Below are 17,378 nucleotides of genomic sequence, written 5' to 3' on the forward strand. Positions count from 1 at the left end.
GGTGGCGGATGCCTGAGTCAGAGCCCGTCCGGTCGCCTCGAAGGTTGGTGCCTTGTGCCCTTGCCGGATTCGTAGAGCCTGAAGGCGTGGAGAGCGATAGAGGACTGAATGGAGGCGGCCGTGCCGTTGGCAACATAGGAAGTGCAACCGCGCATGTTTGTGAAATAATTGTAAGAGCCTATACATGTTCTCGTGACTTGAAAGATTGAGGGAGAACATCAGCTCCAGGCCCAATCAATGCAAGCAGGAGGTCTTTTGGGCCATATTTTTTAACTGAAATGTATTTTGAGCTAGATTTTTTAGTTAAAAAAACATATATACAAGAGGATTTTTGGGCTACGCCCCGGGCCACCAGGTGGTCCGGGGCCCAAATCCGCTCCTGCCGGATACAATAGATATTTTCTTACTACTAGAGTTGGATAAAACTAAGACGTTTGTATATTATTACTAGACTAGCAAAGTTTGCTACAGTTTTCATTTATGTTTAATTATAGAGTATAAAACTTGTCGTGGATTGGATGAGAAACCAGAGAGCAGAGACTACTGTTGTAGAGGCAGCTAGTTTTTTTTTCTGCAAAGTAACAGTGGTCACAACAACAACAATCCGTCTATGTAATCATGTTTAGTACCAACCGAGAGAGAGAAAAAAAACGATACAATGACAACGTTCTACCGAACAGGTCGTTTCTTTCAGATGAAACGGAGCTGACGAGGCTACGTCCAAAAAAAAAAAACAGCGACGTACAGGTCACGGAAACAAAAAAAACCATAATATAATATAAAACACACGCCGCGGCAGATGGTGAGTCAAGAGCAAGTTTTGTTGGTTGAAATCTTTATGTGAAGCGACTCTCCCAGCTACCATCCCACCCTCCCGTAACATGGCCCATCAATCCACCGAGTCAGCCACATAGCCAACTCTCTCACACACACACATGCACACACAGCGAGTCCCCCATGTGAGAGACTATGCATGCATGTAATCCGGTTCATCCCTGCATAATACGCAGTGGTTTCGCTTGGTTTGGTGAGGGGTCAGCCGCCACAGCCAGCGGGGAAACCCTCTGTCCGAAGTCCGAACCGATCGAGTCGGTCCAACCATAAAAAGAAAAAAGAAAAAAGCGGCGTGAGTGGAGCGGTTTACCTCCCAAAACGTCGCTGTCAGGCCGTTGCCAAATGCACGTCGAGTTCTTGGTCGGCCCTTCCCTGTATCCTGGCTACCGGTGCTGCCATAGCGCCATGTGCGTCTCGTTTTACTTTTTTTTTGTTGGGTGGTTGTATAATAAATAAATAAATAAATAAATAAATAAATCGAATCATGTAGAGCGAGTGCAACAAAACCGGCTAATCTGATGGTGCTAGTGGCAGCAGGCAGGCAGGCTGTGAGAGATCTCGGCAGCAGGAACAGGAAGGCATAGCTCTTGATAAGACGGAACAGTGCAGATCGGAGTACATGCACGGTTCTGGACGCTTGTGCATTTGCTTGCACATTTTTCATTCGCGTCGTAATAATGTCTGGTTGCCCGTAACAGGTGACGCGACGCGCATAATGCAAGGCATGTGAGTGGTAGTGCGTGTATGGTTGGTTGGTTGCTGACACTATCTATACAAAGGCTCGGAAGAGGGGAAGAATCGGGCCAGCCAGGAGAAGGCGCTGGGCTGAGCTGGGCCTCTTTCAAAGGTGGGATCAGATCAAATTCGGGTCACATAAAAGTCAGATAGTAGGTTGTTTGCCACGGTTCGTACCTGACTCGTGAGTAAACTAGTGTCGGATGAACGTGACGAGTCAGTTTTTTTTCTGAGTTCAGTCATATTTGTTTTGGCTTTGGGTCGGATCTTAAGTCAAAAATTATAGCCTATGCTCGACCATAATTATTGCAAACTATGGACCATATATGTCCGTTGCATTAGTCTGGTCAGACCATATAGCCCTAATACCTTTAAATAACCAATACGAATAGCCTACATATCATATCAGATGTCTGAATGTCTATTACAAGTATTAAATATAATCTAATTATAAAACTAATTATAAAACTAAAAACTAAACGTCAGGAAACACACATACAGTTCCAAAGGAAGGCACACCCTTACATCTAGAACGTACAGTTCAATTGACGAGCATGTTGGAGGCCTTCGCAACCCAGCCATTACGCATATCCGTCGCTCCAACATTGGAATTTGGAAGACGCCAGCGAACAAACAGCTCAACCCCTTTTAGAATGCAGGACTGGTAAAACACGAAAATATAAAGAAGAAAAAAATGCAGGAATAAAGTTGTATAACACTTGCAATCCTACAGCAAAATTTCCAAGAGCATTGTTAGAAATCCTCTAAATCCCACTACAATGAGCCATTTTATAGGAACTCAATCCTTTGTTCCAAAAGACCACATAGAAAATTTCCTATAGAATTCACTTTTCCTTTGCAGACCTCAAAGGACAAGGCACAACAGCATATTACAATCACAGCCAGCAACATACAAACCATCTCACCACACCAGTCACCAGCGGAGGGAAGGCTACCTGCTACCTACCCAAAGGTCCGAACTGCTGCTACACAGACAGTTAAGTCAACAAGCCATCTTCCAAGCAAACATTCCTCAAATCAGAACATAAGAACGGACCGTCAATAGTCGTGATGCTAAACATCAGATGCATCAACAAACTTTAATTTACAACATCAAAAAGACTTGGCACATGGCGATGAACCCACAGCGGTTACAGGTAGTCCACAGAAAGATGGTGGCAAACTGAACACCAACGGGGCTTTGTCAATGCTTTCATCAGTCAGTTAACAGATGGAAGAAACAATGCTTACGGCAATCGCCTTCCTACATACTGCAATCAACACAGCTAAACAGAATCAATGTGCAAGCTGCCGCTAATGTACAGGCTACTGAGCCAACCGAGAGCTCCTAGCAACAGTGCGGTGTACAAAGACACGGTGTCAGCAACAAGCCTAGTCTTATTAGGCGGGTACACCATGAAACCTAAGTTACTGCCTCCAGCTGGTGAATCCACATACAAAGCTACTTAAAATACAGGGGGTTTCCTAAGCCAGACAAGGTAAGCATGTACAGTCTTATGGTGCCAATGTCATGTCAAATAGACAGTTATTGTCTACTCGACAGAACTTGTGAACCTGCAAATCAAAACAAGGTAAACCCCACATTACACAATAGAAATGACCTATGGCATTAGGAAAATAGTAGAAACATTGCAGAACAAGCTCAAGAAACCTAATGGGGGGGAAACATTTCATAGAACATTAGCAACAGTCTAACAATCAACTCATTAAGATGTACAAAAAAACAACAGAAAGCTTTACTCCATTTGAGTTGGCTCTGACAAGATCTTAAAAAAACAACAGAAAGCTTTATTCTATTTGAGTTGGCTCTGACAAGATCTATATTTCTAGTCTACTTGTGGAGCCAAAATATGGTTCAAGACTATCTGTCAAGATGTTGACAAGAAATGTTAAGATGTGCAAGCACTTGCTCATGTTTATGGTAGATAGCAATTTCCATACCCTCTACCGCTCTAGACCTTCCTACGTGGGCCATCAAAGCTATTGACAAGCTTTGGAGAGGGTTCTTGTGGAAAGGAAGGAAAGATGCCAGAGGACATTGCCTTCTAGCTTGACCTAAGGTGACTCGGCCAAAGAACCTAATCGGTTTAGGCTTGCTTGACCTTCAGTTTCATGGCTGGGCTTTGAGAGTTCGCTGGTTGTGGCTCCAAAAACCGACTTGAACAAGCCGTGGACTAATTATCCTATTCAGGCTTGTAAGGAGGTTCGAAATCTGTTTAGTGTGGCAGTCCTTACTCAAATTGGGGATGATTCTAACACCCTATTTTGAAAAGATCGGCTTCTGTCAGGCAAGTGTGTTAAATATGTGCCCCCTTCGTTGTTTCAGTTGGTTTCGTTAGTGAGGCCCTGCCCAATTTTCAGTGGCTCGCTGATTTAAAAGGTGCTCTCACTGTAATAGTGTTGGCCGGATTCTTAGATCTGTGCGAACCGCTCTCTAATATATAGTCCTTCAACATGGGGTATAAGATAAGCACACATGGAGGTTTAATACCTCCACATCTTAGACTGTTAGCTCGGCCTATCGTGCTATGTTCTTTGGGTCAGTGGATTTTGAACCGGCTAGGAGGGTGTGGAAGACTTGGGCTCCCAGAAAATGCAGATTCTTCATTTGGCTTGTTGAGCATAACAGATGTTGGATTGCAGATAGCCAGATAGGCTGGCCATGAGAGGTCTGTCTCATCCAAAGCGATGTCCTCTTTGTGATCAAGCTTCGGAGACCATCAATCACTTGCTGGTGGATTGCGTCTTTGCCAAACATTTTTGGTTTTGAGTTCCTCAGGCTAGCGAATATACAGGAACTATCTTCCCAACAAGTTGATCTCTCCTTCAAAACCTGATGGAGGAATAGTTGTTCTAGAGTTGTAGTTCACCCGAAGAACTGTCTCAACTACATGGTCATCTTGGGCGCTTGGATCATTTGGAAGCATAAAAATAAGTGTGTGTTTGATAAGTGTCCTCCTAGTGTTATTTCTGCTGTTAGAATGGCTAAGGAGGAGCTTTTGTACTGGTCTATGGCCGGCGCTAAAGCTCTCTCCTCTCTTCAGGTCGGTGGTTAGGCATTTAGTGTGTTGGTCGTGGTAGTGTTTGCTTGTATCAGGTGACAGTTGTGTGTTCCCTCTTTGTAATAGGATCTTTACCCTTCCTTTTTTATTCTTAATATAATGATATGCAGCTCTCCTACGTATCTGAGAAAAAAAAAGTAAAGATCATGAGGTCCTTGAATTTGTTATGATAATAATAGCATTATCCCCTATTGCACCGTGTAAAAAATGAGGAAGTTGACTACAAAAACATCTAAATTTTGTTTTGTTCATCAAAGCTTTAGCTATTTATGCCATCTTCACAAATGACAAAACGTTCACATACCCAACATCACTGGAAGGTCTACAAATATCTTATTTGGCCTTAGAAGGAATCAGCCAGGCAGCCAGCTCCAAGTTAATCTGTGAAATTAAGGGCAATATACAATTGATGTGATGTGTTATGCTCTGGAATCTAATTTTTAACCATGGTGCTTGCTCCAGTGCTACCACAAATTACTAAACAGACATAAACCTTGCCAAATGGAAAACGGACAGGTCAAGCATTGCCATGAACGAGTGGAACCCACAATCTGTGGGCAAAGGCCTTACAGCCAAACAAATCATTCACAATTTACCAGCCAGTTAGGCTTGCCTTCGTGATGTTTACAAGGCTTTGAGGCCATGTCAACAAACAAGGGTAGGTGAAAAACGAGACCTTTCAAACAGATCTTATTTTCATTGCTTAGCCATGAAAACACAGATCACCTTCTAATATAGAAGTCCCCTTGCCAACTGAGAGAACTACCAAAGAAGCCTAATAAAGATAAATTATTTTTATAGGAAATTTCCGTAAATCAAGTGGAAACCTAATAAATGGACTGATCTCATTTTGGGTAAGAGAAAGTTATCCTTATTTATAAACCTCCTAGAGTCATGCATACAAGCACGTGTCAAGAAAATGGTGAGGCAGGGGCACAAAATCATGAAGATTTCATGCACCAAGGTCTCTTTGTGCGTGTCTTTTGTGTGTGTGTGTGTGTGTGTGTGTGTGTGTGTGTGTGTGTGTGTTGGGGGAGGGTAATCTTATGCTTCTACAATTTCTAGATGCAGATTTCATAATATCAACATCCGGTTTGACTTTGGTGGTACACAAGACCCATATCTTATTTAATCAGATAGACAAGTGTACAAGTACTGGTAAAAAGAACTATTAAATGGTGGTTAACCATAAATATTGCAACTAGGAGTTCACACCTAACAATGAGTAATACTTGCCGCTTTCAATATTCCTTGAAACAAAAGTACTGCATTTGCATGGAGTTATATATGTTCAACCTTAAAAGCACAAAATGTTGATATTCTAACTCACCTATATCTCAAGATGAATTGGCAGCATCAGATCCATCTGAAGAGGAGCTATCACTGTCTGAGTCTGCCAAAAGAATGTTACATGATCAGGCTACAAGGCTCTTTAAGTAGCAGTTATAAGCTAAACAGCAGCAAGGAAGTTGAGAGAATTATTACCACTAGACGATGATCCTGAGTCACTGCTGGAGCTGCTTGAATTGCTTGAACCACTCACGTTCTGTCTATTCTCGTCGTTTTTCTCTGATGCAGATGTTGGTAGTTGCTCACCTGCCAGTGAATCTATTTGTGTAAAAAATCATGAAATTATTACTTTTACTTGTAATGTGCTTTTAAGAGATAAAGTAGAAAATAGGACTAACCTTTTGCAACTTGCTTTAGAGATTTTTCACCAACAGGTTCTTGGGGGACTGGGGTCTGCAAAGCATGAAACAGTAATTTTAAGAATACAATGATTACAAAATAGTTTTGCTTAAACAATAGTAGTAATGATAAAAATGATAGAGTGCTCATACTGGTTGCGGTTGTTGTATAAGGCGCTGCGCACGCAACTCTGCATCTTGTCTGGCAAGCATCGCTCGCTCGGCCTTCCTCTTTTGCTTACTCAGGTTCTTCTTGTAGTTGGCCACAAACCGGTCAAGCTCCCAAAGTGTCTCAGCATCCATACTATCAATTTCAACCTCAATCTCATCATCATGCTGCATAACTGATAGGTTCTTGTTCTTAATGACTTGCACAACAGCATCAAGCTTCTCAGGTGGCAAATTCTGCAGGTTCTCACTAAGCTTACGCTTCTCGTCTATTGTCATGTCCCTCTTATTTGGATCCTTTGCCCTTGGTTTCTTCATTGATGGAGTCCGGGTGTAAGTGGGAGTATGACTGATCGGTCTTGAATTGGTGTCCAATGCCATGTGGTGTCTCATCGAATCTGACCTCTCTAGGAAGTGCAGGTCAATTGGTGGAGGTGGAAACTTCTTCGGCAATGGAGGACACGATGCAAGGTAGTTAACCTCAGCCTCAATCTCAGGCCACTGTGCCTCGAAGATTCCTGACAACTGCTCTGCCATAAAATGCACATCCTGACCCTTGGGATTATATGTCATCGCATTATGGAAAGTGAGCCGGACATCCTCAGCAAACTCCTTCGGGTTCCTGTACTGTCCGCGGCTAAGCCGTCCCCTTATCGTGCCAAGATCCATTGGGTGCTTGATAATAGTAAAATAATCATGCAAACCAAGTGCAACTGGATCAACAGGCTTATTAAACACCCACCCAAACTTGTGCTTCATTAAACGGCTTAGAAGTGACGAGGACTTCTTGAACGCATGAGAGTACAGCCGCCGCTCAGCATCAAAGTCTGCGCCACGAGATTCTAGGGACCTATGCTTCTTCTTGTGGTGCTTAGATTTCTTGCGCACATGTGAATCTGAGGGAGGGATCCTATCCTTGGCAAGCAAGAACTCCGAATTTTGGTACAATTGATTGGCCTTTGGCGTCCGCTTCACCTTCTCAAAGGCTTCATTATGAACAACCGACACGGTTAGTGGTCTGCGCTGCAGCATGGAACGGGCAGGAGTAACAGCAGCTGCAATCTGAGCAGACATGGGCACCGCCATATCACCAGCTGAGAACTGCAGTTGCACATACCCAGCATCCACCACCTGCTGCTGTGTTGGCAGCACCACCATGGGCAAAGGCGCAGGCTCAGAAGCCTCCTGCTGCGCCAGGGCCTCGGCAGCCTCCTTCAGCCGCTTGGAGAGCACGCGGACCTGGTCGAGCTCCCCCGCCAGTCGGCGCCGCAACTCACTCCTCACCCTGCGTTTCCGTGCTTTCTCAGACTTCTCAGCCGCGGCCGCCGCCCGGTCGTCGCCGTGGCCGTTAGAAATACCGCCGCCGACACGGTTCACCTCAGATGAGGGGTCCCCCGAGGCGGCACCGCGTTCCCCAGGTGGCCCCCGGGCGGGAACCGAGGCCGGCGCTGCCGGATCGGGCCGCGCCGCAGCGCCAACCGTGTCCGCGCGGCGGATGGAGCGACGAATCGAGGATAAGGTTTCGGAAAGGGGATTCGGGGCCGGGGCAGGAGCAAGGGCAGGGGCAGGGACGGAGGCGGGGGCGGGAGCTGGTTCTGGAGGAGGTTTAGGGGTTTTGCGGGGGTGCTTACGGGTGTAGACCTTGATCTCCGTGGCCCAGCGCGGCCTGAGCGGAACGGCGGGAGCAGCAAGCACCTCCACGGCGGGGGCAGGGCCCGGCGTCGGCTCTTCCCCGCCGGCGCCGTCGCCGGGAGGGTCGGAAGCCATGCATAAACCCTAAATCCGAGGCCCACGAAGCGGGGGAAGGCGCGGAATTGGAGAATTCAGGAGGGCTTTTGCTTGGAAACCCTAGGGAATTTTTTTCTGTGGTGCATCGCGGCTCCGATTTGATATTTTCCTGCGGCTATGGCGCGGTGGAGCGTGGCTGGGGGAAGAGGTTGGTGGCAGCGTCGGAGGTCGGACGCGTCTCTGCTTTTCTGGGGAGGACTGCAGCTGAGCCGACGTCGCAAAGACGGGTGCTGGCGAGGGCGCTCGTGTAATCCTGGTCGTTAGAATTGGCTTGCCTGGACATCCGAGGTACTTTCCCGGACGAAATTCAGTGGATTTTAAAAAAAACTTTCTCGGTACTGTCCGGAAAATAAATTTCGTCAAAATTTATGTATCCATTAACATCGTACCTAGAAAATGTCCTGACCGGCTGACCCTATAGACAAAGTCATTTGCTACTTGTCCAAATTCATCATTAATAGATAGATTTTTTTGGCCCTACAAGTTGCTAGGTTGTTATATTATTATCACGTAAGAGAAACTTCAAATGACAAACTAAGTACGAGCTAGATAGGATGGTACCTTCTGTTTGAACTAGAAATTAAAGTCAGACAATTCATTTTCCGCACCCTATATAAGAAGGGTATCATAATCTTGTGAAGTTGGATCCCTTGATCGATGCTAGAATTCATCAAGAAATTCTTACATGTATGACGTTACCTCGTCAAGGTTGGTCAACATATATGGCACCACTCTTCATGTCTCAAGGTCTTAGTGGTCAAACCACTTGCCCTTCCATGTTGCCCTCGAAAAATGCTGAGGTTCGATTCATTTTCGCTATCATTGCAACGAGGGGTGAATTATGCACACTCAAGAGTTTATCACCGTCGTAAGTTGTTGTGGAGTTTGACACCTCCTCTAGTATGTATGCTTCTGCAACGGAAGCCTTGATCTTGCATTTATTTCTACATTTCTTTCGAATAGTCTTTAGACATCTCTCAAACGGATAGCACTAACGTCCCTCCACGCCCCCATTCATGCCTCATACAGGAGATGCAGAATCAAATGTTGCATCAGATTGAAGAAGCCAAGTGGAAAGATCTTTTCTAACTTACATAGTAACACGATTGCCATTCTTTCCAAGTTTGCAATCATGGTCCGAGATAACTCCTCTGCACAAAACTGGCAGAAAGAAATAGCTCAATTCTGCAAGCACTAGCCATAAATGATTAGTGATATAGCATCAAACCATCGCCGGAAGAAATCGTTCAATCCATATGTGGTAGTCACGACTCTTCATCCATAAGACTCACATAGTAGATAAATTCACCCCCTACTCATGTTAGCTACATACACATCAGGGAACATTAACATCTTGATCCACTCTTGTACTTCCCTCCTCTGGGATTTGCTCAGGACGAAATCGACCTTAGGCCTTCTCAATGTCTTTCCACTACTGGCTTCATCTCTTGGTTTGGTCTATCACATAATGCTGTCAGATCCACTCTTGCCTTTATGTTATCCTTTGACTTATCATAAATGTCCATGATTATTGCACAAAGTGCTTCGACAACATTCTTTTCAGTGTGCATCACATCAATATTGTGTGGAAGGAGAAGGTCATCATAATAGGGGAGCCGAATCAAGCCCAACTTATGGGTCCACATATGTTGCTCATCATATCCCACAAACCCATTGACCACAAGACCATCTATCTATTGACGAACTTTGGCACCAGTCATCATTGCAGGTGGGTGGTCTGTCACTACGACACCTTTCGTAAAGTTCTTAATGTCTAGTCTGAATGCATGGTCAGGAGGGAGAAATTGTAGATGTTTATCAAATGACGAATATTTTCCACCCTTCTTCAACAAGTTGCACCTAAGAGCTTCCTTGCAAACTGGGCATGAGAACTTACCGTGAAGACACGAGGCAGAGAATAACACATACGTCAGGAAGTCATGCATGGAGTACTGGTACCAAACATGCATTTTGAGATTTTTCTTTGTAGCTCGGTTGTATGTCCATACCCCTTCCTTCCAAGCATAGACCAATTCATCAATCACAGGCTTCATGTACACACCCATTTTATTTCTCAGGTGTCCAGGAATTATCAACAACAAGAACAAGTTATGTCATTGAAAGCATACACCTAGGGGAGAGATTGAGGGGCATAACGAACACATGCCAACATGTGTATGGGGCAGCCATCAGTCCATAAGGATTGAACCCATTTGTGGCCAGGGAAACACGTACAATACGAGCCTATTCAACTTTCTCATGGTGAATGGCATCAAAGTGATCAAAGTGGGTCCATGCTTCACCATAGGATGCATGTACCATCTTGTCAGGATTGTATCATTTGCCATATTTGTGTCATGTCATCTGTTCCGCGGATTCCTCGGTCATGTATAGCCACTGGATCCTCGGTATGAACGGAAGGTGGTGTAGCATTGTCACGGGGATGTCAAGTTGCCTCTTCTATCCATCACCATAGTCTACCTCCATGAACCTAGGCAATTTACACTTCGAACAATACTTTGCCTCCATGTATTCTTTCCTAAATAGGATGTAGCCCTTTAGACAAGCATGTGTCTGCTCATACATCATCTTGAGTGCACGAAGGAGTTTCTGTGCCTCGTACATGTTCTTTGGTAGAACGTTGTGGGGGACAGATATCCCCCGGGTCCACTGGAAGGGTAAAAGACCTCACGAGAGGCCCAAGGGCCCGATAAATCGTAAGGCCATTCCTTCGTGGGCCTAGGGAGGGACAATCAGTAAAGCAGGTTGATGTAAGGCCGGGTAGGCGCAAACCCGGACGGCCCCACAGCGACGAGCAAGCGACCGCAACAGAAGGTCCGACTTTCCCGCGCTGGAGCCCTGAACGACGTAACCAGGCGAGGATAAGTCGACAGAATCATAGGAAGATAGACAAAAACGGTTCACTACCTTTTAGGTGCATATCCACATGTACTGCCTCACGGTCGGATATATAAGGCCTAGGGGGCACCCCTTCAGAACGATCGACCCCATTACTATTCTACCATCCACCTCAACTCTCTACGCTTTGGAGAGCAACCTTGTATTCCATACGCAAAGCATACTCACCAGGACGTAGGGTATTACGCATTTCCAAGCGGCCCAAACCTGTAAACATTGTCCATTGTTCCTCGTGCATCTGGCACGAACCATTTTGCTACAGTCGGCGACACCGTCCTACTCCTAAAACACCTTGAGGGGCAACCCCAGGTGTGCGGTCGGACCCAAAACACCGACAGCTGGCGCGCCAGGTAGGGGGTGTGTCAACGATCCAAGCTAGCTCAATGGCCGTCACCTTCCACAGCAAGATCACCCTCCGTCCCGGATCCGTATTTTGCTTTGGAACAATCTCATCCATAGCAGATGAAGAGGGAACTCTACACCGCATTGCAGATCCGCCGAAAAAGAAGTCTCCTCCAACAAACTCCGAAAATACCGGAGAAGCGCAACCTCCAGCTCTCCGAAAAAAGATCGCCTTCAGAAAGTCAGGGGTCAAGGGCCCGCTGACCCGGAGAACTCCGCTGTCTACTTCCCCAACAAAAGAATGGACACAGGTCACAAGGAAGAAAGAGGCCGGGAGAAAGCAAGTTGTTCTTTCCGTTCCTCCGCCCTCAAAGGAGAACGGAAAAAAGATCGTCACGACCGCCGTACCATTCTTCCCCGACGTCCTCTTCATCGGGAGAGTGGAGTCGCCCCCGTCTCCGACGACGAGCCGACCGTGCCCAGAGAAGAACCACCTCAGCAGGAATCCCGCCGACGGAGAAACCAGCGCCGAAACATTTGGCGACACCACGAGGCCAGAGAACGGGATCCGGAGCAACCTGTTTCGCGGGACGAGGTCTCGGAGATAGGAGAAACTCCGAAGGAACGCGTCTTCAGAGAACGAAGGAACTCCCGACGACGTGATCGCCGCCGGGCTCAGGAACAAGCCGAGCAAGATGCAAGGCAACGTCGGGAGAATCCACTCTTTGGGCGCAACCTGAATCCCGACTTCGCCCGAGCCATGAACACGCCGAGTGAAGTCGGAGGAGTACTAGCTCGGATAGCTGATGGACTCCCTCGAACTCCTAACGCCGAGGGCTATCGACGACTGTTCACTCAGGCGGCCAACCATCTTCTACCGCTTGCTCACCCGCCGAACGATCTACGACACGCTATCAACAGCTGTCGGGACGCGTGAAGCTCCATCAATGCTTCACGTGAACGACGGCATGAGAACGAGATCCGCCGCCGGGAGGAGTACGACAGGGATCATGGCATCCCAGCTCGGAGCCAGGCCACCAGAACTGAGTCGGCAACGGCCTCAACTAGCGGTACTACCCGGGGACGGTCGAGGAACCACAACAACTACTCCCCTCCCCGGTACAGACATCATCCCCGACGACAGGAGGACACGTGTGGAGTGTCTGCTCTTACTCCACGCCTTAGGGCCATCCAATGGCCCCCTAACTTCAAGGTATCCAATGTCGATAAATATGAACCTAAGCAGGATCCAGGGGGCTAGCTAGCCGTCTACACCACCGCTGCTCGGCCCGCCGGGGCGTCCAAGGACGTGATGACCGCGTACTTACTCATTGTCCTCGGGCAAGACGCGCTGCAATGGCTGCGACATCTACCCCGACACTGCATCGACAACTAGGGCGATTTCAGTCGACGCTTCACCGCCAATTTTCAGTCCCTCTCCGACAAACCGGCACAACCGTGGGACCTCAAATCCATCAAGCGCCGGGGGGACGAAACTCTCCGGTCATACCTCAAAAGGTTCCAGACCATGAGAAATCGTATCCCTGAGGTCACGGAGGCGGCCGTGATCGAGGACTTCTATAGAGGATCCGATGACTCGGCCTTCGTCCGAGCTATATTGCAGAAGGCGCCGACTACCACCGAGGAGCTGTTCCGGGAAGCCGACCTCTACATCACCGCCGACGAGCGAGCCCAGGATCTCATCGAAGGAGTGAAGCCAACACCAGCAGCACTGAAAGGGAATTAGGCTTTCACCTAGTTCCTAACTAATTTTGGTGGTTGAATTGCCAAACACAAATAATTGGACTAACTAATTTGCTCTAGTGTATAAGTTACACAGGTGTCAAAGGTTCACAACAAGCCAATTAAAAAGACCAAAGTTGGGTTCAAAATAGAGAGCTAAAGGCATCCCGAAAGGCTCCCTGGTCTGGCGCACCGGACAGTGTCCGGTGCACCAGGGGACTTCACCCAGAACTCTTCAGCCTCGGGATTTTCCTGGAGCCGGCGCGCTATAATTCACCGGACTGTCCGGTGTACACCGGACAGTGTCCGGTGCTCCAAGAAGACGCGGCTCTGAAACTTGGCAGCCTCGGGAAATTACAACGGCTGCTCCGCTATAATTCACCGGACATGTCCGGTGTACACCAGACTGTCCGGTGCAACTGTGGGGCAACGGCTACTTCGCGCCAACGGTCGCCTGCAACAGCAATAAATGCGCGCCAGAGCGCGCAGGCGTCAGGCACGCCCATGCTGGCGCACCAGACACTCTACAGTACATGTCCGGTGCGCCACCGGACACCTAGGCGGGCCCAGAAGTCAGAACTCCAACGGTCGAATTGCAACGGCTTTGGTGACGTGGCTGGCGCACCGGACATGTCCGGTGTGCACCGGACTGTCCGGTGCACCATACGACAGACAACCTCCACCAACGGTCATGTTTGGTGGTTGGGGCTATAAATACCCCAACCACCCCACCATTCATTGCATCCAAGTTTTCCAGCTTCCAACCACTATACAAGAGCTAGCATTCATTGCAAAGCACACCAAAAGAGATCAAATCCTCTCCCAACTCCACACAAAGCCTTAGTGACTAGAGAGAGTGATTTGTAGTGTTCATTTGAGCTCTTGCGCTTGGATCGCTTCTTTTCTTTGACATTCTTTCTTGTGATCAAACACTCACTTGTAATTGAGGCAAGAGACACCAATTGTGTGGTGGTCCTTGCGGGAAGTTTGATTCCCAAGTGATTTGAGAAGAGAAGCTCACTCGGTCCGTGGGACCGTTTGAGAGAGGGAAAGGGTTGAAAGAGACCCGGTCTTTGTGACCACCTCAACGGGGAGTAGGTTTGCAAGAACCGAACCTCGGTAAAACAAATCCTTGTGTCACACTCCTTATTTGCTTGAGATTTGTTTTGCACCCTCTCTCGCGGACTCGTTTTTATTTCTAACGCTAACCCGACTTATAGTTGTGTTTATATTTGTAAATTTCAGTTTCACCCTATTCACCCCCTCTAGGCGACTATCAATTGGTATCAGAGCCCGGTGCTTCATTAGAGCCTAACCGCTCGAAGTGATGTCGGGAGATCACACCAAGAAGGAGATGGAGACCGGCGAAAAGCCCACTACAAGCCACGGGAGCACTTCATCGGAAGAGTCCCGCACCAAGAGGAAGAAAGACTCCTCCAAAGGGAAGGAGAAGAAGAAGGACTCCTCCAAAGGGAAGCAGAAGAAATCTTCTTCACACAAAGAGAAGAAAGAGAAGTCTTCCTCCCACAAGCCGCAAAGGAGTGGGGACAAGAAAAAGAGGATGAGGAAAGTGGTCTACTACGAGACCGATTCTTCATCGACATCCACCTCCGGCTCCGACGCGGCGTCCATCACTTCTAAACGCCAAGAGCGTAAGAAGTATAGTAAGATTCCCCTACGCTACCCTCGCATTTCTAAACATACACCTTTACTTTCCATCCCATTAGGCAAACCACCAACTTTTGATGGTGAAGATTATGCTAGGTGGAGTGATTTAATGCGATTTCATCTAACCTCACTCCACAAAAGTATATGGGATGTTGTTGAGTTTGGTGCACAGGTACCATCCGTAGGGGATGAAGACTATGATGAGGATGAAGTAGCCCAAATCGAGCACTTCAACTCCCAAGCCACAACCATACTCCTCGCCTCTCTAAGTAGAGAGGAATATAACAAGGTGCAAGGGTTGAGGAATGCGAAGGAGATTTGGGATCTACTCAAGACTGCGCACGAGGGTGATGAACTCACCAAAATCACCAAGCGGGAAACGATCGAGGGGGAGCTCGGTCGATTCCGTCTTCACCAAGGGGAGGAGCCACAAGATATGTACAACCGGCTCAAAACCTTGGTGAACCAAGTGTGCAACCTCGGGAGCAAGAAATGGGATGACCATGAGGTGGTTAAGGTTATTCTTAGACCACTCATCTTCCTTAACCCCACTCAAGTTCAATTAATTCGTGGTAATCCTAGATACACACTAATGACTCCCGAGGAAGTTATCGGGAATTTTGTGAGCTTTGAATGTATGATCAAGGGCTCGAAGAAGATCAACGAGCTTGATGATCCCTCCACGTCCGAAGCACAACCGGTGGCATTCAAGGCGATGGAGGAGAAAAAAGAGGAGTCTACACCAAGTAGACAACTAATCGACGCTTCAAAGCTCGACAACGAGGAGATGACTTTAATCATCAAAAGCTTTCGCCAAATCCTCAAGCAACGGAAGGGGAAGGATTACAAATCCCGTTCCAAGAAGGTTTGCTACAAGTGTGGTAAGCCCGGTCACTTTATCGCTAAATGTCCATTATCAAGTGACAGTGACAGGGATAACGACAAGAAGAGCAAGAGGAGAGAAAAGAAGAGGTACCACAAGAAGAGAGGCGGCGATGCCCACGTGTGCCGCGAGTGGGACTCCGACGAGAGCTCCACCGACTCCTCCGACGACGAGGACGCCGCTAACATCGCCGTCACCAAGGGACTCCTCTTCCCCAACGTCGGCCACAAGTGCCTCATGGCAAAGGACGGCAAAAAGAAGAAGGTTAAATCTAAATCCTCCACTAGATATGAGTCCTCTAGTGATGATAATGCTAGTGATGAGGAAGATAACTTGCGTACCCTTTTTGCCAACCTTAACATGGAACAAAAGGAAAAATTAAATGAATTAATTAGTGCTATTCATGAAAAGGATAACTTTTTGGATTCTCAAGAGGACTTCCTAATTAAGGAAAACAAGAAACATGTTAAGGTTAAAAATGCTTATGCTCTAGAAATTGAGAAATGTGAAAAATTATCTAGTGAGCTAAGCACCTGCCATGAAACAATAGACAACCTTAGAAATGAAAATGCTAATTTGTTAGCTAAGGTTGATTCTCATGTTTGTAATGTTTCAATTTCAAATTCTAGAGATGATAATGATGATTTACTTGCTAGAATTGAAGAATTGAACATTTCACTTGCTAGCCTTAGGTTTGAAAATGAGAAATTGATTGCTAGGGCTAAAGAATTTGATGTTTGCAATGTTACTATTTCTAAACTTAGAAGTGAAAATGATATATTACATGCTAAGGTTATAGAATTAAAATCTTGCAAACCCTCTACATCTATCGTTGAGCATGTATCTATTTGTACTAGATGTAGAGATGTTGATATTAATGCTATTCATGATCACATGTCTTTAATTAAACAACAAAATGGTCATATAGCAAAATTAGATGGTAAAATTGCCGAGCATAACTTAGAGAATGAAAAATTTAAATTTGCTCGTAGTATGCTTTATAATGGGAGACGCCCTGGCATCAAGGATGGCATTGGCTTCCAAAGGGGAGACGATGTCAAACTTAATGCCCCTCCTAAAAGATTGTCTAATTTTGTTAAGGGCAAGGCTCCCATGCCTCAGGATAACGAGGGTTACATTTTGTACCCCGCCGGTTATCCTGAGAGCAAGATTAGGAGAATTCATTCTAGGAAGTCTCACTCTGGCCCTAATCATGCATTTATGTATAAGGGTGAGACATCTAGCTCTAGGCAACCAACCCATGCTAAGTTGCCTAAGAAGAAAACTCCTAGTGCATCAAATGAACATAGCTTTTCATTTAAAACTTTTGATGCATCATATGTTTTGACTAACAAATCCGGCAAGGTCGTTGCCAAGTATATTGGGGGCAAACACAAGAGCTCGAAAACTTGTGTTTGGGTACCCAAAGTTCTTGTTTCTAATGCCAAAGGACCCAAAACCGTTTGGGTACCTAAAGTCAAGAACTAAAATTGTTTTGTAGGTTTATGCATCCGGGGGCTCAAGTTG

The 17,378-nt window shown here is 46.6% G+C and overlaps 1 protein-coding gene across 4 annotated transcripts; it reads right to left on the bottom strand.

Moving 5' to 3' along the window:
• Nucleotides 1-2,394: 2,394 nt before the first annotated feature.
• Nucleotides 2,395-8,573, bottom strand: LOC103626987 (transcription factor GTE4). 4 transcript variants are annotated; one of them, XR_004849581.1, is made up of 6 exons: nt 6,494-8,530; nt 6,341-6,395; nt 6,138-6,248; nt 5,983-6,045; nt 4,957-5,033; nt 2,395-3,144 (listed from the first exon to the last, which is right to left on the bottom strand). XR_004849581.1 is itself a non-coding variant. In XM_008647345.4 (5 exons), exons 1-4 carry the CDS (start codon nt 8,273-8,275, stop codon nt 5,990-5,992), a joined length of 2,004 nt encoding a protein of 667 aa, XP_008645567.1. In that variant the 5' UTR covers nt 8,276-8,573; the 3' UTR covers nt 2,395-3,144; nt 5,983-5,989. The 4 variants fall into 4 exon arrangements, 2 of the variants coding, with proteins under 2 accessions (XP_008645567.1, XP_008645566.1); XR_553293.4 differs by having other exon boundaries at nt 6,138-6,260; XM_008647345.4 differs by lacking the exon at nt 4,957-5,033 and having other exon boundaries at nt 6,494-8,573.
• Nucleotides 8,574-17,378: the final 8,805 nt, after the last annotated feature.

This window comes from Zea mays, chromosome 5, assembly GCF_902167145.1.
Source record: "Zea mays cultivar B73 chromosome 5, Zm-B73-REFERENCE-NAM-5.0, whole genome shotgun sequence".
In the NCBI taxonomy this organism is placed as follows: Eukaryota; Viridiplantae; Streptophyta; class Magnoliopsida; order Poales; family Poaceae; genus Zea; species Zea mays.

Coding starts and splice junctions, on each gene's coding strand:
- LOC103626987 (XM_008647344.3), bottom strand. CDS start 8,275: ATGGCTTCCGACCCTCCCGGCGACGGCGCCGGCGGGGAAGAGCCGACG. Junction 6,396..6,493: donor TTATACAACAACCGCAACCA/GTATGAGCACTC, acceptor CATGCTTTGCAG/ACCCCAGTCCCCCAAGAACC. Junction 6,261..6,340: donor TCTAAAGCAAGTTGCAAAAG/GTTAGTCCTATT, acceptor TTACACAAATAG/ATTCACTGGCAGGTGAGCAA.